This window comes from Phalangium opilio, unplaced genomic scaffold, assembly GCF_054372755.1.
Source record: "Phalangium opilio isolate 3A_F unplaced genomic scaffold, DU_Popi_V2 ptg000113l_1, whole genome shotgun sequence".
NCBI classification, from domain to species: domain Eukaryota; kingdom Metazoa; phylum Arthropoda; class Arachnida; order Opiliones; family Phalangiidae; genus Phalangium; species Phalangium opilio.
The window spans coordinates 444,807-465,990 of record NW_028324209.1 but is presented as its reverse complement, the minus strand read 5'-3'; the positions used below and the strand labels follow the sequence as shown (position 1 = coordinate 465,990).

The 21,184-nt window shown below is 38.9% G+C and overlaps 5 protein-coding genes across 6 annotated transcripts; all 5 read right to left on the bottom strand.

Moving 5' to 3' along the window:
* Window positions 1-35: 35 nt before the first annotated feature.
* LOC149623130 (O-acyltransferase like protein-like) lies at window positions 36-1,723 on the bottom strand. The gene is made up of 7 exons (XM_089852816.1): window positions 1,416-1,723; window positions 1,257-1,336; window positions 1,048-1,194; window positions 864-987; window positions 615-789; window positions 413-555; window positions 36-137 (listed from the first exon to the last, which is right to left on the bottom strand). Exons 1-7 carry the CDS (start codon window positions 1,650-1,652, stop codon window positions 105-107), a joined length of 939 nt encoding a protein of 312 aa, XP_089708942.1. The 5' UTR covers window positions 1,653-1,723; the 3' UTR covers window positions 36-104.
* A 78-nt stretch (window positions 1,724-1,801) lies between these two features.
* On the bottom strand, window positions 1,802-3,400 carry LOC149623129 (nose resistant to fluoxetine protein 6-like). Its single transcript, XM_089853264.1, has 4 exons — window positions 3,136-3,400; window positions 2,834-2,995; window positions 2,676-2,772; window positions 1,802-1,910 (listed from the first exon to the last, which is right to left on the bottom strand). The coding sequence occupies exons 1-4, from the start codon at window positions 3,398-3,400 to the stop codon at window positions 1,802-1,804; spliced, it is 633 nt and encodes a 210-aa protein (XP_089709390.1).
* Window positions 3,401-3,709: 309 nt separating this feature from the next.
* Window positions 3,710-5,086, bottom strand: LOC149623128 (uncharacterized). The gene is made up of 2 exons (XM_089852612.1): window positions 4,501-5,086; window positions 3,710-4,129 (listed from the first exon to the last, which is right to left on the bottom strand). The coding sequence occupies exons 1-2, from the start codon at window positions 5,084-5,086 to the stop codon at window positions 3,915-3,917; spliced, it is 801 nt and encodes a 266-aa protein (XP_089708738.1). The 3' UTR covers window positions 3,710-3,914.
* A 718-nt stretch (window positions 5,087-5,804) lies between these two features.
* On the bottom strand, window positions 5,805-12,367 carry LOC149623127 (ornithine decarboxylase-like). Its single transcript, XM_089852813.1, has 10 exons — window positions 9,107-12,367; window positions 8,941-9,037; window positions 8,663-8,739; window positions 8,423-8,595; window positions 8,213-8,350; window positions 7,259-7,673; window positions 6,777-6,842; window positions 6,625-6,707; window positions 6,469-6,537; window positions 5,805-6,026 (listed from the first exon to the last, which is right to left on the bottom strand). The coding sequence occupies exons 1-10, from the start codon at window positions 9,179-9,181 to the stop codon at window positions 5,993-5,995; spliced, it is 1,227 nt and encodes a 408-aa protein (XP_089708939.1). The 5' UTR covers window positions 9,182-12,367; the 3' UTR covers window positions 5,805-5,992.
* Window positions 12,368-12,512: 145 nt separating this feature from the next.
* Window positions 12,513-18,894, bottom strand: LOC149623126 (glucose dehydrogenase [FAD, quinone]-like). 2 transcript variants are annotated; one of them, XM_089852803.1, is made up of 9 exons: window positions 16,275-18,894; window positions 15,993-16,198; window positions 15,710-15,905; window positions 15,258-15,511; window positions 15,013-15,183; window positions 14,443-14,742; window positions 14,201-14,375; window positions 13,284-13,503; window positions 12,513-12,669 (listed from the first exon to the last, which is right to left on the bottom strand). In XM_089852803.1, the coding sequence occupies exons 2-9, from the start codon at window positions 16,050-16,052 to the stop codon at window positions 12,540-12,542; spliced, it is 1,506 nt and encodes a 501-aa protein (XP_089708929.1). In that variant the 5' UTR covers window positions 16,053-16,198; window positions 16,275-18,894; the 3' UTR covers window positions 12,513-12,539. The 2 variants fall into 2 exon arrangements, with proteins under 2 accessions (XP_089708929.1, XP_089708928.1); XM_089852802.1 differs by having other exon boundaries at window positions 15,993-17,716; window positions 17,789-18,894.
* Between the last annotated feature and the right edge of the window lie 2,290 nt (window positions 18,895-21,184).

Below are 21,184 nucleotides of genomic sequence, written 5' to 3'. Positions count from 1 at the left end.
ATTTGGGGTTTTTTGCCTCCCACAGAAGGGGGTGTTTTTAGCTCTCTTGATTTTGGCGGGAAAAAAATGGCGCGTGCGGGCTCTATCCTCAACCCAGTCTCGAGCTACGTCACGTGACTTCTAACGCTACCGCCAATCTGAGAAGGGGGGAGTACTAACATAAGTAATGTAATAAATATAAATAAGTACGACAATAAAATAAATAATTTTAATCGGTGTTAATTTCGGTAAAAATTAGTTTTTGAATTTTCGAAAAAGGCATTTCCACAAGAATATGCAATAGAAAGGCAAATCCGTAAGACAAAGAGAAATATCCCAAAAAGTGAAACGTCTGTTGATTTACATAAAAATAAGTAGTGAAATGTAACGACTTCATTCTCCACTTAAAATAAGTGAAAAATTATTAAATTACCATGGTGGTATTAGTGAAATAAGTAGGGACCCTCATGTAGCCGTAGAACAACTCCAGGACCATAGTATGACCCAGGAACGCCCCGTAAGTAAGTCGAGCCATTGGGATCCATATTGGCCACGAAAGGATGTAGTTAACTGGCCCTGAGTATAATTTCAAGCTTCAGTTTCAAAGGATTTTGTAGTTTTTGAGGCCAACGTACCACCATGTTCAGTTACACACGCTAAGATGATCCAAGCAACAGTAATGGACCATACTGTATGCGAGAAACTATTATAGAATGCTTTAGACACGGCCCCCAATTCCGTATCGAAGAGTCCGTAAATAATTGCCAGGTTGATTATCATAACCAATGTCCAAACGGTCAAGGCCATCCACTGTCAATGAATTACAAAAGAGATTTTACGTAGTTGCCACCAGGCTTCAATCAGGAGTAAATAAGCGTCCTTACCATTGGTAGAAACCCTTTGGCGCCCTTTAACCTGGTAACGAAAAACCCAAGCACTGTTCCAATTAGAAAGGCACCAATTCTGGTGTATGGTCGAATTAAAACTTGATTGAACACTTCATCTTCTCTGTAAACGTATATTCAAATTATATCGGTAATCATGATAATTACTCAATTAATTACCTACCGTTCTTGAGAAAGAGTCGAGTTGAATGGTTCCTTCAAACCGTACATGCTGATATTCAAATCATTTTGGTAGCTAATTACCGCCGTGGTAATCCAGCAAATAATTAAGAGAGTAGTTATCAAGGCTAAACCGATATACCTTCTTTTGCTGAAATTAATCCTTAATTACTTTTAAAATTGATTACGAAGAATATTCTTGACATTAATTACCATTTAAGGAACATCAAAAATATTGGAGCGATGATTACGAACTGCATTTCAAGACTTAAATACCAGCTAGGTCGCAGACACTGAACAAAACGTTCTCAGCTTTCAAATGGGTTCTGGTTTAAGTTAGGCCTAACTTAAATTATAATAAAATTAACGTACAATTGTTTGGGAAGAATCAGGTTGAAAATTATTAATGTACAATAAATTGTACCACCAATATTGGTCACAATTGGCGACGTTTTTCGTAATTGTCCTCCAATAAGGACCGTCTCCGAGGTAAGGGAAGACGCATGCGTAGAAGAATACGGTCATGTAATATAACGGGGTTAATCTATGGATTGGTAACATTTGACTTATGGGAGGCTTAAATAATAATAACCTTATTAAAGGTAACATTGAAAAAATAAGTATGACACTTCCACGAAAGCTAGTTTTTATTGGAAAGAAAATAGTTTAACAAGTTAGGTTGAGGGAAATCATACTGTATTCGGAAACACGCCTTAAATTTTATCGTTTGAGTGTCATATTTATCGTTGTTACGTTATTTATGCATTAAGTAAATACCTTAAATACCGACGAAGGTACAAGTATCCGATATTCCATAATGATCTTGAAGCTTCGCTTTTAATATAATGGAAAGTCAAAAGAAAACCGCTAGAGGAAGTGATAAATAAGTTAATGGCTTGATGTCAAGGGATCCTCAGTGTCTTAAAGGGTTCCGCAAGTAGCTTGAGGCTCACCCCTTGGTAAACCTGGCGGAGATGAGAAGGCAACCTGACCCCCCCCCCATATTTTTCATGGTGTGTCCTTGAAAGTTGAAGGAGAGAGAGATGGAGTGGTAACGCCCATACGTCTAACGTTGCCTCTGTACCCCCACCTACGGCACCGAAGTCCTCCCAGCATCCTCAGCGGTTAGGTAGGGTCGTACAGTACGTAATCGTAAAGGATGCCCCCTCTGTCTTAAAAATGGATGCTAGACCTCATACCAATACAAAGGTGCGACGCGGCAGCACTCAACTATCGCCTACCGAAGGTTAGGGGCTTGCGCGAGGTACACTGGGAGAGTTTCGGTGCCGCACATCGCCCACCATCATTGCCACTCCATCTTACCTCATTTCTCACTGGTGTGTCAGGTCAGTTTAGGTTAGGCTCAGGGCCGTCGAGAGATTTTGTGGGCCCCGGGAAAATTTACCAAATCACGGGCCCCCTCATTGTTAGGCTGTTTTAATTATGGTGGCTCTTTTGATTGGCTTAGTTCTGGCTTTGGTATGTTTACTTTTGGGATCGGTTAGGATAGGTTCAATAGAGGCTCAGCGGGTGGCCATCTTGTAGCTAATCTGGCTTTTAATTGTTTCAAAATTCGCCAGTGCTAGCATTTTACTCGAGGCAGGCGACTTTCGGAACCTTTCAAGTACCTACCTTATGACTAGAAAGGTGTCAACAGCGTGATCCCCTCGCAAAATAACTTGGGCGTGCCATGTCCCTGAGTAAGCCAACATATCCCTCAAGTTCGCGGCTATTTTCAAGAAAAGTACTTAACGGGTTATCTCAACTCGAACCGCGTGTTCCAATCTTACCATATCCTTTGGTTCCTAAGTAGTAATAAGTTTGACACAGTATAACCCACGCCATGGTAAACACTTTTAAACCATAAAGGCAATAGAATCGGGTGAAAGGTTCCTTTTCGTAGCTCAATATCATCGTGGTATTTTTCCATATAGAGAAACAAAGTAGATAATCTGAAGTAATCATAATCTCATATTATAACCTAGAATTAGTTGACTTTTGAACCTATCATGCCCCTGAACTCGTTCATGAGGCGGGTGGAGCTTAAACTATCCTTTGTACTGACGAAGTAATCCTTTATGGGTTTACTAACCTCCAAATGTTGGTTCTACTGGTTCATCGTTCAAAGTAAGCGCCGCCAGCTTTTCGTTTACTGATTTCTGGCATTCTCCGCCAGTTTTCTCGTTACCACTAAGAACCCTGTCAATGTTCTTGCCCTCCATTTTGAGGTAAGTAAAATCACGATTGGCGTCTACGGTTTTGTCATCATCGAGGTAATCCAAGTAGGTGTTGTACGACGTGGCAATCACGCACGTCAATCCAAATAAACACACAAACACTCTGAAAGTAATTTGCATATTGAAACACGAGTGTAAATGGACAAGCTATAATCAAAGGTTTAGTATAAACTATCCGAAAGTGACTAGGCACTTCGGAGGTTAATGAAAGCGTTCCGTAGTGCCCATTGTCATTTATATTTACTATATTTTACATGCAAATAATGGCTTTCGAATCCAAGGTTCTTTCATCGTACGAGAAACATTCGAATTCAAATTTAGTGTTTTTGTCGACTTTTTTACCAACGTAGGGAACATATCCTGTAACAAAACAATGATCCATTTTAAAACGACTTTTTCTAAAGTCCATTTTACTTGAGCCACGATTGCTATAACCCCAAGTATTTAGTATCGTTGGAAAGGGAAACAAGTTGGCAAACCAAAAATAAACCTCTTAAATTATTAAATAAATATAATTGATATTAATTTACCAATTATATCTCGAAAATTATCGGTGTAAAAGTCCAAGGATTTCTCGTTGCACGTTGATGGCACGCATATGCCACTTTCGAAATTAAACTGCGCGAAAAAGTTATTATGATATACTTTTCAAATTCTCTTTCAACCGTCTACCGGTTCTTACTTGATGCAAACTGGAATCCACTTTCATAAGGCAATACTTTGTTTTCACCCCCGGACTAAATATTTCGGATTGCGGGATTTCTACGGACAAACATTGGTCGTAATCTCCGGGCCAAAAGAGATTCCACCGTAAAATACCAGCGGGTGGTTTACCAATTGAATCCAACACTGTTTAAAGTACGTTAAAAATAACAAATCTTCTAGTATTATCGTCGTAAGTTTATAAGATGTGTTCCTTCCATAAGTATGACACTTCCTATACTTCGTCATGCTAGAGACTGAGATCTAGTTCGATAACGACACGGTTTTACAGTCCATCTTCCTATTAACAACGTCTCACCAGGCATCGCTTTACCCCTCGAATCTATGACCTACGTCACTTCACGACAAACTCGTTTGTAACCAGTGAAAAACTTATGGTGAACATATCTTATGAACTTATGGTATACTATCAATGATTTTGATGTTATTTTATCAAAATAAAACGATTAAAAATGGTTGTAAGGTCATTTCATTCTACGTTTGCGAAGACCTTATACCTTCCAACATCCACATCTCGTAGATTGAGTTCCTAAAAGCCGCCATGTCACGGTCACAATTGTTCCAAACCTTGCTGGCATTTTCCTCGAAATCAAATAAGTTGTTGCCTAGAATATGACCCAGAGCGTTTCCGATCGTAGTCGTCTCAGGCGAGAAGATATTTCCAAACCAATCAAATGGTTGAGTTTCAGACGTTGTCTTAAGCGAGACGTTATTTTCCAACGAATCAAATGATTGCGTTTTAATCCCTTCCGTTTCGTTAGAATGTTCCTCAACGCCATATAAGTCATTGCCTACATTACCCAAAGGCTCGTTGTCCGTAGTTGTCTTAGGCAACAAGATAGCTTTCAACCAATCAAATGGTTGCCTTTCAGTTTCTTCCTTTTTAGGGTTAATAACGTTAACATTACTCAAAACTGATATTAAACTATTTAAAGCATTATCGAAGGTATTGCTAGTTTTCGGTTGAACATTGTTGCTGCAATTGCCACCGCAATTTGCCACGAAACACACGAAGAAAATTAGCACGGTTATGATATTAAAACTACGATCGTAATTAAGTCCGCAAAACTGCTTAAAATTCATTTCTTTGGTGGTATTTTTTTAATTATTAGCGATTATTTAATTACCCGTTAATTATTTAGATTACCGACGCGGCAACGAGCGCAAAACGTGTACGAAACGAAAGTTAGAATATAGAATTACAGGCAAACTTCCGGTTTCAATAATTCGTGGTAGTAGTAGTGGTGGTTTATGGCTGGTTGTTGACCCCGAACTGTGTTTGATGTTATTCAGTTAATGTAATAAACAAATACGTGAAACCCTCGATTCGAAAGTAATAAATTGCTTTTAGGTAAAATACTATATTTTATAAAATAAATATTGGATTTTATATTACAAAAAACATTTTGTTATACATTGGGTTCTTTGGACGATTTTGAATCGAAAAAGTTCTATAACATTTTGCCCATGGGGTGTTTTACGGATGACCCCTAAATAGCTATTAGCATTGTCTTTAAGTTAATTAAAGGGAGGGTGAAGTGGAAAATAAAGTGATTTCTTATCGAATCTTCTACTAATTATATGACAATTCTGCATAGTGAAGCATCGAGGAAATACCAGCTCCGAATGATTTTAAAATTCAAATTAGGTACAGATTTTATGGATAATTTGAAATAAGAACCTCCGACCAATCGCGTAACGCCCTGCCTTCCTGTTAACAAAATCCTCGTGGCAAGCTCCATGCCGAATGAAATTTAGCGCGAGATTTGATAAAAATTGCTCGGGATGTGACAATCGTGGCTCGAGATTAAAATAAGAAAGATCTTTATTTAGTCAAAATGCGTTTAAAATAAGTGTACATCAAATAAGAAATAAAATTATATAAAATATGAAAAACAATTAAGGCTTCCTTGAACCCTTCTTAAAGATTGAGATCGAGATCCATCGTCATTAATTCAAATATGTTTGCGCAAATATTTATTTGTACAATCACTTCTCGACCTCTTCTCGTTCCAACGCCTCCCTTTACATTGTAAATTTCAGCAATTTAGAGATGGTTAAGACAATCATAGGATGCAAAGTCTGTTAGAAATATAGGCGCGCTAACTGTGGAACCGCTGAGGTTGGGTGGGATGACAAAAATGGGGGAGGAATAGTCGGAAAAATGGCGGACAGTCTACTTCAGACGAATCACGTCGACTGCCCGCCTTTTCCCCCGAGTATTAAACTGTATTATTCCCAAATTTCTAGCGTGTCGCTGCTAACTGTGGAACAGTTCAGATCCGGTGGGTTGTAATTGCCCGAGAAGGGCTACAGACGAACCAATTACAATTGAGTCCGACTATTCCTTCCCCAATTTTGGCGTCCCACCCAACCTGAGCCGTTCCACAGTTAGCGCGCCTATATTTCTATCAGATTTCGCATCCTTGAGACAATTTCGTTGTAAAGATTCGATAATTTCTTACCTTGTTTTACAACTCACGTAGTATTTGGTTGGGGCTAAAGGAAAACCGTTGTATTTACTCATGATAGATCTTAAAGGGAGAGTGAAATCGTCAGACAACCATTTTTAAAATTGATATCGATAAAATTTTATCGAAATCGTTCGAAACAAATCTTACCTGCTATAAGCGCCGAAATTTGTGAATTTCAACCATTGACCCCTGCTGACGCTAGGAAAGTCCAAAGTGACCAAACAGTCCATCTATTGATGATATACTGTATAATTATTACGTTTCTTTCGCAATGAAATTTTCTAAATATTTATAAATACCGGATCGCAGGTCGGACCCCAGAACGTGGTCTTTATGCATTTTTCTCTTTCAATAAGACGGTTTTTCTGTTAACGATGTTAATTTTAAAATAATTTTAAACTAATTTTAATATCGTAAATACTTAATTACTACAATTTGAGATCAACCGCGTCAACATCGGACAATAAATAATAAATGCATGGAGGTTTAAAGCAAAGCGTGGGTCCAGTGGATCCCCTACAAGTTGACTTTCCTCCTGAACTCCGGGTTTAGCTTGGCAAAGGCTAGTGGGCGGGATTTATAAGTGTACTTATAAGTCCCGGCTACAAATGACTCGTGCCTTCGCCAAGCCAAAACTGGAGCTCGTAAGAAAAGTCACCTTGTAGGGGATCCACTGGGCCCGCGCTTTGCTTTAAATGAATAGAAATTTTTGTAACCTTCTTTGTCTGATTTTACGAGATTGGTCTCAAATTGAAGCTGAAAAAGAGCTCTGGACGATTACCTTGATTATTTCAATCTGGGATTTGAAGTACTTGAAATTAAAATTTGGTAGGCAGCCAAAGTGTCCGCCGCTAACGAAAATGGCCTGATGTTTTTCTCCGGCATCATTTTGTCTGACGCGAACACCAAGAACTTTGGCGTACACGTCTACGGCTTGAACGACCATGTACTGACCAGGTTCTCCGATAATCTTGACTCCCATATCCGGTGGAAAATGAATGGCGACTGCGTCTCTGATGGAAGCCGCGATCTTCATGAACAGATCGCGTTTTTCTACTTGACCTTGGAATCCACCACCGAGATCAATCATGGTGACCTTATGACCCAGACGTTGAGCATCCAAGTAAACTTCTTTGGCCATAGCGATAGCGTCAGCGTATGGATCCGATGATTCGGTGCAATGACCAACGTAGAAACTGTATATCAATTAATACCGAGTAAGTTCAAACACCTCCTAACTCGCGTATCAAATGCAAATAGAGATAAAAGTATGTATGGCAGCTGCCGTGAATAGTCCGCTTGTTAGTCTAAAGCATGGTTTTCACTTGACCGAAAAAAACTACTTTGCAGCTGGACGTCAAACGTCAGATTTGTTTTTATTTACGTTGTCGCCCAAGGTTTAGCGTTTTCACAAGGCTTAACAGATAAACTGAACATTGCACCAATTGCAGCCCATCTTTTGTCTTTCTTTTTTGGTCTTTGTAATCTTTGTGTCTAATATCATATGGATGGTTCCTAACCTCTTCAATAAACCTTTGTTCTAGTAACTGACTCGATTATGAACTGAATAAATAAAAATATGGCGGACCGCGGGCTTCCTCTTTCGAACACGCGTGGTTGAAAGTGACGTCACGACTCAAGCGTATTTACGCCAAGTGAAAACCACGTAGCTTAACAAAAAACCAAGCATAAATTCTATTATTTCTTTTTGCTTTATGGTAACTTAAACAATTACCTGATGGCTTCAATCCGAAGATTTTTGCGTTTAGCTTCGATAAAAAGTAACTGCGCCTCTTCGGAACTTACACCAAACTTTTCACTAAACTTTAAGTACAAGGACTTTTCAGTCCGTGGTAAAATTCGTATCATAATCCTGTAAGAAATAAAATACCTAAGTAAAAGAGTTCCAGGGAGGGGGTTGGAATGGAAACTCGTTTTATCTTACTTGGCATTGGGACAGAACTCGCGAATTTTATTCAGCTCGTCCAAGGAGTCGCAAACCATCCAACGAACTCCGACAGAGGCGGCGTAGGCCAAGTGACTTTCAAGTTTATAAGGGTTAGAGTAGACGATTTGGTCCGGAGATACACCGAGGCTTAAAATACTCTCAATTTCACCCTAAAGTTAATTAATTCGCACAATTACTACTAACTCTTAAATGCGTTATTTCTGCCCAATAACTTACTTTACTCGCGCAATCAAAAGACGAGCCTAAAGACGCCAACATTTTCAGCACCATTGGATCGTCGTTAGCTTTCACAGCTGAGTAATTTTAATTAAGACAATTACATATATACCCAAATTTTTAAAGCAATTAAAGGATATGTAAAAAAGGCATCGGCGGGTAGGTAAAATGTTTGTGGAAACTTTGAATCTTGGCGTCACGTGATGCCTGTGACGTATTTCAAATTACTTTTACCCACCCGCCGATGGCTTCTTTACAACCCTTATAAGCTCACTAACCGTAAAAGACATCGACTCCCGGTAATTCCCGTTTCCATAACTTGTAACTATCGACTAAGTTACCCAAATTGGCCACGAAAAAGGGTTCATCCCATTCCTAAGTAAATATACAGGTCAGACCCAGAAATTCTTGAAAGGATCTTGAGGTAAAGTTAACAGAACTTACGGGAAACTGTTCCAATTTCTTCACAACGTCATCAAGGACTTCGCATCCCGAGTCAACTTGCGAGACTTCGGACATCCAAAGATCTCGTTCGTCGTGCTGTAATTACTTAAGTTCTAAATTTGACAAAAACAATTGCAAATGGAAATAACTAGAAAGTGGGCCGCGTTCAGCAGAGCTCAGCGCTGAGTCAGAGCTGTTAGCCATGTCCTACTGAGGTGCTGTCAAAGGCCAAGCGCAGACTAAATAGGAAGATGGACTGCAAACCCGAGTCAATTGTCGCTCGTCTTTCTCGAACTAGCTCTCATTAAGTCTCTAGCATTACTAAGTATAGGTAATATCATACTTATGGAACATATCTCATAAACTTATGATAGAAGTTACGGGCTATTGCGCGGGCAAACCGAATTACGTTTACCAACCACAGGTTTGCACTATCTCCAAGAAGCAACGCATAAGGCGGGAGTTCTATTTTGCTCGGAGAGAAATTTAAAAAAAGTAAAGTATATTAAATAGAGTACGGATTGGTCAATTAACAAAAGAAGGACCTAGCTCACTTTCTATTCTTTTTCTATTTGCTTTTGGTACTAAGTTGCGCAACTTACAATTTCATCGTCGGAGTTTGCGAGAAAACTGGGCATGGTTAACTTCAATTCGTAGATTAATTCTTAGTTAAGGTCTGAACTATCGTACTTACGAAGATGAAGTGAAATTTCTTCGAAGGTAAATCCAGTATTTATAGGTTCATATCGTTTCGGTTTAGGGTCCCTGAGGGAAACCCTTGTACCGTTGTTATAAACCTTCGTCATAAAATCACCTGAGGTTTTTTTGGAGTGTTTCTCGCGATATATTGACGATTTTCTATATTGCAATCTTTTACAACCAGGAAAAAATTTATTGTGCGAGATATTGTTAACGAAAGAAAACCTAAACTTTAAACCCGTATCGTAAATTATCTGATTATTAGCAAACGTCATCCGATAGGCAAATTAAAAAACAAAATAAAATGAGGTCCCTAAGTTCGATTTGTAACTTCGCAATAGAGATATACCCACCCAATCAAGTTCGAATAAGAACTAGAAAGGGGTAGTTGATAGGCAAGAACTCGACATACACTTAAAAATTCGAAATGTAGTACATCGGAGTGTGGTACACCATGGACTAACTAACATGTAGTTGGCGAGAAATACATGTGAGACACGGTTAGTGAACCATCCATAGCGTTAGTTAATCCATGGGTACACTCCTGTAACCAAGGTTCTGCGGACGACAATATTTGAGGATACATGTCGGGGCCCTTGCGCGTCGGAGGTGACTCGACCCTTCCGTCACTTCCCGAGTAAACCAGGAAGTATCAAATAGATTGCAACCCATAAAATCGACATCACATAACTAATGCGAGCCCTACAATCAGAATTATATTATACTTCTCTTCGAGAAAAGTGTACCAGAAAAGGGGGGGGGGGGTAATTGTAACATGATTCCTTCCCAACATCCCTTAACAGTTATAGCAAGGTTACTGAACCGAATCATATACGCGATCTAAATAGTTCCCTCATCATTACTCTATTAGCGCTAAACTATTTGACAAGGCGCATGCATGTGCTTGTGGACCAATTTTTGTCCCACGTCAATTAGACAATCAAGGTTTGTGGGTTGATTGCTGCTGGGGATTTAGTAAATACCGAACAGTTATAGAATTCACCCCCACGGTGTGAAGTCCATCTGAAGTTTGATAAACAGGATAGCTAGCAAAAAGGGCAAGCCTGTGGTATAAATGAAGCATTAAGAGGACACAGAGTGTCATCCTTCTACTATTATCCACTTCTGAATATTGTCAAATATGTTCGGGTGAGTCTGGAAAAAGAATCATGATACATAACTGAAGTATTTAAAGAGTGTCATCCTTCTATATTCCCCTTCTGCTACAATCCATAAAAAATAGTTTGTAATATTTCATACATGAAATATTATATATTTTTGGTCATACCATGATGTTAGTTAGGGTCATTTATTTCTACCGCTATTCCAGGTGGCCATATTGGAAAGCTTTTAAGTATCATTGGTAACTAAACATATTGCTTCTAGTAATTTATATATTACAGAGTTGCTACAGAATGTTCATAATAAAATTCCCACGTTTTCTCTGAACAATTTTAATTTGCACAGTTTCTGTGTTTCTAGAAAAGTCAACTGTTGCAATATCCATTGGACTCAATTTACTAGCCGGAGCACTCTGAGAAATGTTGCTCTTTGTCGGATTTGATGGAAAAATCCCTGTATTCATTCAAAATCCCTGACTTTTCCAGGTATTCCAGAACTTTCACTAGTAAATACTTAAAGTAACAACATTTAAAATAAAGAATATACGAAAACACTATAGGCACTCTAGCAGAGAATAAAACTTTAAGCTATAAATTTATTATTTAATAAACAAAATTGATTAGGTAAGAAGCTCAATTATCTTTCTATACAGAACTTGAGATACGAGAACTTATTACGGCAATATAGGCTTAATTACCTACGGTGCAAATCCTAACGATCATATTACTTCACCCGTTGCCTTGATAAGCTAATCTTAAAATTGAGTAACACACCCTAAAGATAGTAGGTTGAACCCTCGTTTAATTGGATAAGGCGGCTAGGCGCGAGAAAGTAAAGCGTGACTATAAAGGCAAATAACAGAGTGTGGTAATAGTAGATATTAAATTTGGGATCCGTGGTGTTTTTATATGCTTATTTACAAATCTATACTAGTATAGAGGATAGATTTAAAACTCGACTGAAGAAGGACCGCAATCCGAAATCTCCCAAAATAATTTAAAACATATAATTTTAACGAATTCCATGAAGTAGCAGTTTCTTATTTAAAATATCTGTTTTAATTTCTGTCCAAACACGAAAATAGAACTTAAACTGATTGGTCTGGAAAGCATTTTTTCACGCACGATTCTAGCTAGTAACAAGACGACCCAAGGGGCTTGGCTCGTAATAGTAGCCACATCGTACCGTACTTAACAGGCGTACAGAAAATTTGAGTGAATAGCCCCTCGTTGCCCTAACAAAAATTATAATATCCGGGGCCACAAGCTAGTACTTTCTTTTAAAATTCTTCTCGATTTGTGGAGAAATACAGGTCTGAAGTCTGTTTAACATTAAGCCTTGGTTAAAAAATATGCCGAACCATTAAGGAGTAATTTTTCTTTACGGGACATTTAGCTACGCATTGCCATTTGTAAACGCGGGTTTAACATGACTTTTCCTGTCCATGGGTTAGGTTTATGAACTTTGATGTAACAATTTCAGTTTGCTGGCGGAGAGTACAAAAATATGATTGTAGTATTCGTCTTTGGTATGACGTACTACGTCACACTTACGTGCCATAAAAATAAACAATAAAATACAAGAATCCTTCGTAATATTAATTTAATATATTTTACAGTCCCCTTTTAATCATGTCGGCAGTTTTTTCACCAATCATGATAGCTGGAACGTTAGTATTTCCTGAAACGATCCTTGGCATGATCGAACAATCAGCGACTCTCAGGTTACGAATGCCCTTAACCCTGGAAAACAATAACAAAACACAAATCTTTAATTTAAATGGTTTAACAATGGATCTTAGTGACTTAGGTGAAACGTCATGATTCTCGTAAAGCGATGCCTAGTTCAGACTAAGATGACCTGTAAACCGAACTAGCTTCCAGCAAAAGTGCATAGATATAAAAAAAGTACACTTCATTAACTATTCCCTGCATTTGGCTGTAGACGACGTGTAAACTGAGAAGCAAACTACCCTCCACTTAACCGCCTACAGGAACTAACCAATCAGGGAGCAGCTTCTTGACGTCATAGGTTTATAGAAAGTACTACATGATGCTGGCGATACTAGAGCTAGCATCTGTTACTTTATGAGCCTATTCAAGGCTTGTTCGCTGTGCCGGGAAGGTAATCATAGGCAGAGGGGGTCGACACTATTCTGGGATAAAGCAAGGCTTCTCATTTTACACGGCGCCAGCAAGTTTCATTTTACACGGCGCCAGCAAGTTTCAACGAAGTGTATACTTTTTGTTTTTATATCTATATACTTTTGCTTCCAGTAAGTCTCTAGCATTACTCTTGTAACACATCCTATAAACTTACGGTTGTAGATATCTTTGTTTATTTATATACTTCTTACCTTAACCGTGGGTCGAGGACGGTCGTTGGGTCTTTTGGATGGCCCATTTTGCAAGTACCAGTAGCGTGATATGGTGATATTGTTAGAGTACGCGCCATACATTCAAAATACTCGTCGCTTTCGTGAACATGTTGATCGCAACCGGGAATTGGTCCCATTAATGTGGGTTTGTATTGCGATAGGGCTTTCGATTTCACCAGCGAATTAACCGTCTTCATGGCTATAACGATTTCGCGTCAGAGTACCAACAAAGAAAACACGTTATTAAATTATTAAAGAACTAATGAAATCGCCATCAAATCAAACAAATCACTAACAACTCATTCAAATCACTATAGAAATCAGTGAAATCAATAGTAAATCAATCGAATCACTATAGAAGCAATCAAATCAAGAAATCATTCAAATCACTTCCAAATCATTCGAATCGCAAAAAATCATTGAAATCGCACAAATCATTCAAATCCTCGACGAATCATTCAAATCCCCGATGAATCATTCAAATCCCCGACAAATCATTACAAAATCATTCAAATCCTCGACAAATCATTACAAAATCATTCAAATCCTCGACAAGTCAGACTCGTACAAATCATTCAAATCATTTCTAAATCCTTCAAATCACACGAATCGAATCCAAATCATCGTAAAATCGTGAAAATCACTCTCAAATTTTTCAAATCAGTCAAATCATTCTTAAATCTTTGAAATCATCAAAATCGATAAAGATTTCAAATCTCGTACGTTCAGATGCGTTATGACGGTCCCCCTCGGTTATAACACTACAAAATGGAGAGGTCATAAGGAGAATTAGGCTAGCATATGTCTATTTTGTTTAATTAAGTGATTTTTTGTAACCCCAAGTATATAGTATCGTTGGAAAAAGAATGACGTCATCGAAGGATTTCTATACACACCATAAACTAGAATGTCCACCTCTTCCTGGTAACTCAAGTAATTCGTTTGTAAGATAGGTGCAGCAGTAGGATCGGTTGAATTGAGAGTAACGCTACCCCTTGAGCGCGGATGAAGCATGGTTATAACAGCGGTAAAAGCCGGTTTGCTGACGTATTGCAAGTAAAATGGGAAAATCTAACGAAAAAGAAATAATTGCAACTTTGAACACTGGCGTTCATAAGTACTTTGGCTTTTTGCTTACGTCACTGTTAAAGTACGTTTGAGGTCCTGACAACATCGAGACGAAAAATATCTGCAAGTCGTTGTAATCCCCTGGAATTTTTTCGTATCTAGATTTCGTGTGACCAACGACCTCCAAGAGCAGAGGCGAAGACAGAATACTGTTCAAGACTTCGGGCATTTCCGGATCATCACTAGCCGTTAAACTAAGCAAGTCCGCCTCCGTTGGCATGCCAGGATTCTCCACTAGGTATGTATTACCTAAACAAGCCACGTGGTCTTGAAGATTCTGACCCACGGGTAAATCGGCTACAACTTCGATCTAAAATTTATAGTTTCGCGAGTAAATTCCAACGACTATCGCACAATTTTAGTTAAATCAAAGGCAAACCAAAATAACAGAAATTTAGCTGGGAAGCGGGGGAAGGTTAAAGGGTCTTATCATAGATTACGTAGTGAGAACCTGGATGGTTGGTTAAGTTAATTCGTTTTGCCCGCCTGTACTGGAGTGTGACTCAGCTATTCATATGCCAGTTTCAACCACTCTATTTACTGTTATTTCTATTCGCCTTTGATGGTTTCTCAAACGCACCCCGAAACTTTCCAAGTGTTCTCTAGGTCCAATACCGGACAACATCAACAATTGTGGCGACCTTACGGAACCAGCGCTTATGATAACCTCTCGTCTAGCTCGCACGTAAACCGTTTGATTATTTTTGATATAATACACACCCCTCGCAACTTTATCCTCGGATATATCAATCTAAAGACGTTAAAATACTTAAAAATTGTACTCGAGTCATCAAAGATAGTTCCAGCAGGGTTCATGGGTCATACCTTGATGACCAAAGCATCGGTGATAACTTCCAAATAATCATTGGAATACTGGTCTCTAAGGTAGGCCTTTTCGGTACCACAACGGTAGCCATCCCTGTGCGTTACTTGCGCTATACTAAATCCGGATTGCCGACGACCATTGTAGTCTACAATGGGAAAACCGTATTCCTGAACGGCATCTAAGTAGCTGTCTCTCAGAGCACCCACCCAATTGGAGTGAGATGAACCTAAAGGTCCATCATGACCGTGATATCCTACAAGAAATCAAACTTGTAAGTTAAATTCGTACAGTGGCGTAAAGAGGTAGTCGTAACTTCTAGAATAGACCATTCTATTAATGCCATAAAAGAAGCAAACGCAACAGGGGCGGGCCGCGTTCTTGGTTTATTCTCAATTATTATGTAATGGTCTATTCAGCGACATTTTCGCTTCTCAAAATGTTTTATTCAAACCTCTGTCGATGTATTGGTTCCCGATGGAAGTGCCTTCGGCTTTGATGAAGAACGGTAAGACTTCATCGTAACTCCATCCTCGAGCTCCGTATTTATGAGCCCATAAATCGTAATCGGTTTTGGAACCACGGACATACAACATGGAGTTAATTTGGCTGGACCCACCCAAAGTACGACCGGCCGAGTACATGCAAGTCTAAGTTCAAAATGTTTGACAATGGATCTTATAAACCGTATCCCAGTGGATGGGTAACCTAATAGCCTAGTTTTCGCTTAACCGTACCTGATCCTTAGCACCGAGACAACTTTTTCCATTGGGTTGGATCGGGTAAACCCAAGTCATATCGGTCCCCAAGCCAACTTTAGCTCCGTATAATGGAATGTTTGAAGATTCCGGAGGAGCTATTCCCGCTTCCAGTACCAAAACAGTCCCGACACGGTCCTTACTTAATACACCAGCTATGGTACCCCCGGATGACCCAGCTCCAACTTCAAAGGACGCAAGATCGGGTTGATCAATTTGGAATTTTACAAATTGCGTATACCAAGAATTCATAAATGTTACCAGAGACTAAAGACGCTTTGCCTTACAGGGTTGCCATAAATGTTGTTATTCAAAATTCCCAAAATATTCAAGGCTCTCCCCAACCAAATTTAATTCTTTTTAGTAAGGGTTTCAATGTGCATTGGGTCCCTTTGAGGGTCGCGGAAAGGATGCGACTAGTTTGGTTTCAGGACGTGATAAATCGGAGAAGAAATGAGGTTTACTTCGGCGATGACGGAAGAGGTGCTGAAGTTTAGTCACCACCAGGAGATATAGCTTTGCGGCAGGATAGACAACGTATTTATTTTTAACCGACAGCCCCAGATATTTGTCTAGTTGATCCACCTTGTTTTTCTAATTTGCGTACGTTACGGACATAAGATGTGGCTACTATTATGAGCCCAGCCCTTGAGTCATCTTGTTTTTCCGAGTAGTAAAAACAGCAGTAGCGTAAAGGGTGGAAAAGTACCACGTGATTCGGGTGAAAATCATACAGGGAAAAAACCCATGATAAAAAGAGACCCAATAAACAAATAATTCCATCCAAGAGAGTCAGGCCACCCCATATACACTTCTCTTAGCCACGATCGGCGCCACTAAAGAAATAAAAAATTCTCTTGTAGTTTTGGCGCCCGATCCCTCTTAGGTGCTGACGTAAAGGCATGAGGCAGGAGACCTTCCACCAAAGAGGTAATGATGGACACTTTAAGAGGATTATTCACTTATGCTAGTACCATGAACTAATAAATTCATTACTTCATTTTAGCTTGAAGGAATCAACTCAAGTTGGTTCCTCCTAGATTCTAAGTACAGAACCACTATTGGAAAACAATAGAACCAAATAAAATTCCCTGATATCGATTTTTAAAATCCCTGACCATTCCAGGGATTGCAAATTTCCCAGACACTTTGGTAACCCCCCATCCATCTTGGTAACATGAATGAATTTTTGCCAATATTACACCACTTCGACATTCTGTTGTGCGCATGCCCGATGCCCCGCGCTCGAAGCGCCTCAAGGGGAAAGACTGGAAACTGCTCTTTGTTACCCCTACTAGCAAAAGCGCAACCCTACGCGGTTTTTTTCCCTGCCCATCTTAATAAGTACTAGCATAAGTTAATTATAAGTATAATATTAAGTATAATTAACTTATGGTACTAGTTCTCAGTAGCCCGCTGTGGCGCCCTAGGTAATGTCAAAGTGGTGCATTCCATATTTGATCTTACCAACTATGAAATCGTAAAGCTGCTTTTTTGGTTCATTTCCTTGCGCGGAACTACTTTTAAGATGTATTAACAGTAAAACAAAGGCGAACGCGGGGGCACTTTTCAACTCTAAAAACATGGTACTTTCCTATCGCGAAGCTATTAACTTTATGCGTTTTATCGTAGAGGTCTAGTTCAAAAGCTCAGATCAACACGTCGTAATGTACTATATGCCCGAATCCAATTAAATATCTAGGCTGCTTAAAATGAAATCAGGTTGAAATATGATCGCGTACGAGTAAATAGACGATATTAATCGACCCGGTTACCTGAACTATATAGAGTCGTTACGGGTCAGTGGTCTCTTTTATACGTAGCGGACGACTATCCATTTAAAGGGATAGTTTATTACCCGTGATTTTCCGTCATCTTTTTTTTTTAGTTCAGTCAAAAGCTAGTTGTCAATGTTAACAATACATTTAGCATTATAATAGTCATTCAGATTAGGTTTCAAAACATGTTTTTTGATGGAACGTTCAACGTTGCAAACAGGGTTCATACAATACAACCATATATTTCCCTGATATTCTTAGGTGCAAAGCCGCAATAACTACGTCATTGGTTATTTTTACCCCTTCATGACAAACTTACTCAAGCCTCTCAAATTTACCTGAGGTTTCCCTGAATTTTACTAAAAATTACAAATTTCCCTGACCTTTCCCTGAATTTTAATTAAAAATTTTCCTGCAGGGCTTTCTCTGAATTTGTAACCAAAACCTTATTTCCCGGATATTTCCCTGATATATCAAGGTTTGTACGAACCCTTTAATTTTACGAAACCCATGAAATTTGCGCCACTAAAATCAAAGTCTCTGATTTTGTTAAAATTCAACTCCGGTTTTTCTGCGACGTCTTTCAGTGTTCATACAACTTTTGGAAAACCTATTTCCCTGATAGTTCCAGGTTTTTTTCCATGCATTTTACTGAAAATTTCTTATTGGACCCCTCCTTTGACTAGAAAATTTATAGGACATTATCCACTAGAGTGTGCAAAAATAGTATCGCGTGTTCATGGTCAAGCTATCAAAACTTAAATTAATTTACTTTTTCAAATTGGCCAGTGCATTACCCTCTTAGCTTTTAAAAATATTATGGGACATTAAAATGTTATTGGACAGTGTCCAGTGTCCCGCGCTTGTTTCGGGCCCTGCGGTGTGCATGCGCGTGAATTTACTACATGGCGATGTCCTACTCTTAATTTTTGGGCAAATTAACTGGATATTAATAGAAATTAGGAAAAGTTAATTCATTTTTATTTTTAATCGATTTCGGTATCTTCAAACCCAGGCCTTTCGATTAAAGCCTAATGTTAGGTATTCTGACCTTTTCCTTTAATGGTACTTGTCTTTACATTGGATAGAATGCCAGTTGACAGCCCCGAGGCAACCGAAACTATTTCACCCAACTCGGGTCGCTCCCTCAGATCTCTTATAGACAGTGGGGTAAAAAACTAAGCAGGTTTTGTGAAATCCACGAACCTAGTGCCTGAATTTTCCTTTGGGGGTTTAAAATGGTGTCCAAATTCCCCTCTCTGATCACATTTGGGCACGCAAAAGTTCTCAGATTCAAGCCTGTTCGTGGTGGTGCACGAGGTCACCAGCATTGCAATAGAGAATGAAATGGTAAAAAAACCCTCTCTTTGACCAAGATGAAAATCATTAACGAATTTTCTTTTTATTAATTTTAAATTAATTTTCAAAGTTTTCAAAAGTTAAAGTGTTTGGGAAATAGACACATTAACATATTTAATTGAGTGCCATACTTATAACCGTTACGTCACTTATGATAAAGTGTGCTTAATTCCTTACTATTGAATAGCCACGCGCAATAGCCTTTACTACGTAAGTTGGAAAACGGAAATGACGCTTTATATACCCAAAAACACACCTAAATTAATTCAACGTCATACTTACGCTTGCCACGTTACTTAACTAAAAACAAGCGCGCTTGATTTCTTCGACAATTGGTTTAACATTAGATATCCATCCGCACTAGCCTTTCCTTATAATATAAAATATACGAAATTCGGAAAAGTAAAGAAGAATCGTGTTTTACTCGTGAAATGATCAATTTTATTGACATACTTCAGAGTGTGACGTTACTTATGATATAGCGTACTTAATTTCTTCCCTATTCGATTTAACATAAGATATCCGTCCGCGCGAGCCTTTCCTTATGATATCGAGTACGCAAAATCGCGTATATAGCGTATATCCTTAGTAGAGCATGCGCGTTGGCTATCCTGAAATGGGCAACGTCCTTATACCATTATTGATCGGGGGTATATTCGGGAACGAGGACGGGTATTGGTTATATACTAAAAGGCAGCTAGAGAAAGGTCTCTAAAATAGAGATACGATAGGATGGGTTGGGTTGAAAGCTACCAGGGTGCACCCTACCATCGGGGAAGACGAAGACCTCGAAAGCGGAAGCCCGGAGGAAGATTCAAAATCGGAGAAGGCTCTCCGAGTTTTCATATTCCCGCATCGACTAGCTAGCTTGCCGCAGGGAAACCTCCATGCACTGCAGCGTAGCACCGGGGATCCCAAAAATCTTGAAACCGGCCTACGCCCACTTCAGAGGGAGGTGAGTAACTAACTATTAATTGCATTTATTAGTTGAACCAATTTTGAACGCATTTATTTTATTATAAGACTTAAGTTAAAAACCGCTCGGAAAATTTGCTTGGTTTCGAGTTAATTTAACGCGACTTCTAAGGCCAGCTAGAGAGAGAGAGAGAGAGAGAGAGAGAGAGAGAGAGAGAGAGAGAGAGAGAGAGAGAGAGAGAGAGAGAGAGAGAGAGAGAGAGAGAGAGAGAGAGAGATCTCTATAGCTAAAGTCAAACCATGTATCCACCTACTCATTCCACTACTTTTATTGATTTTCCATTGGCATTGCTTATCGTTTGGTATCGTTTCGTTCGAAGCATGAGCCTTTTATTATAAAAGGGACTAGAAATTACGCTACGCCAATGTACAATTTCATTTATCTATAAAAATGAAAGTCTAGACTAGCTGCCTGATAATCAACGCTAATAAGTCTGAACCAAAATTGCGTTACCCATACATAGCAAGCTGAATATTATAGTTTTGCATGGACGTTAATTTACTCTTAAAGGGAGGGTGAAGTTGAAAATCAAGTGATTTTCTATCGATTCTTCTACTAATTATAAGACCAGTCTGCCTAGCGAAACATCCAGGAAATACAGTCTCCGAAATAATTTTAAAACTCAAATTAGGTTCAGATTTTATGGATAATCTGAAATAAGGACCTCTGACCAATCGCGTAACGCTTTGCCTTCTCGTTAACAAAATTCTCGTGGCACGCTCCATACCAATTCAAATTTATAGCGAGATTTGATAAAATTTGAGCGCGATGTGAACTGATAATCGTGGAGCGAGACATTGAGCGTGCCACCATAATTTTGTTAACAGGAAGGCAGGGCGTTACGCGATTGGTCAGAGGTCCTTATTTCAAAGTATCCTTAAAATCTGAACCTAATTTGAACTTTAAAATCATTCGGAGACTGTATTTTCTGTATGTTTCACTATGTAGACTGGCCTTATAATTAGAAGAAGAATCGATTTAAAAAAATCACTTGATTTTCCATTTCACCCTCCCTTTATGTAGTAGGGACAAACTAACGAAAAATTTCTCCCAATCCG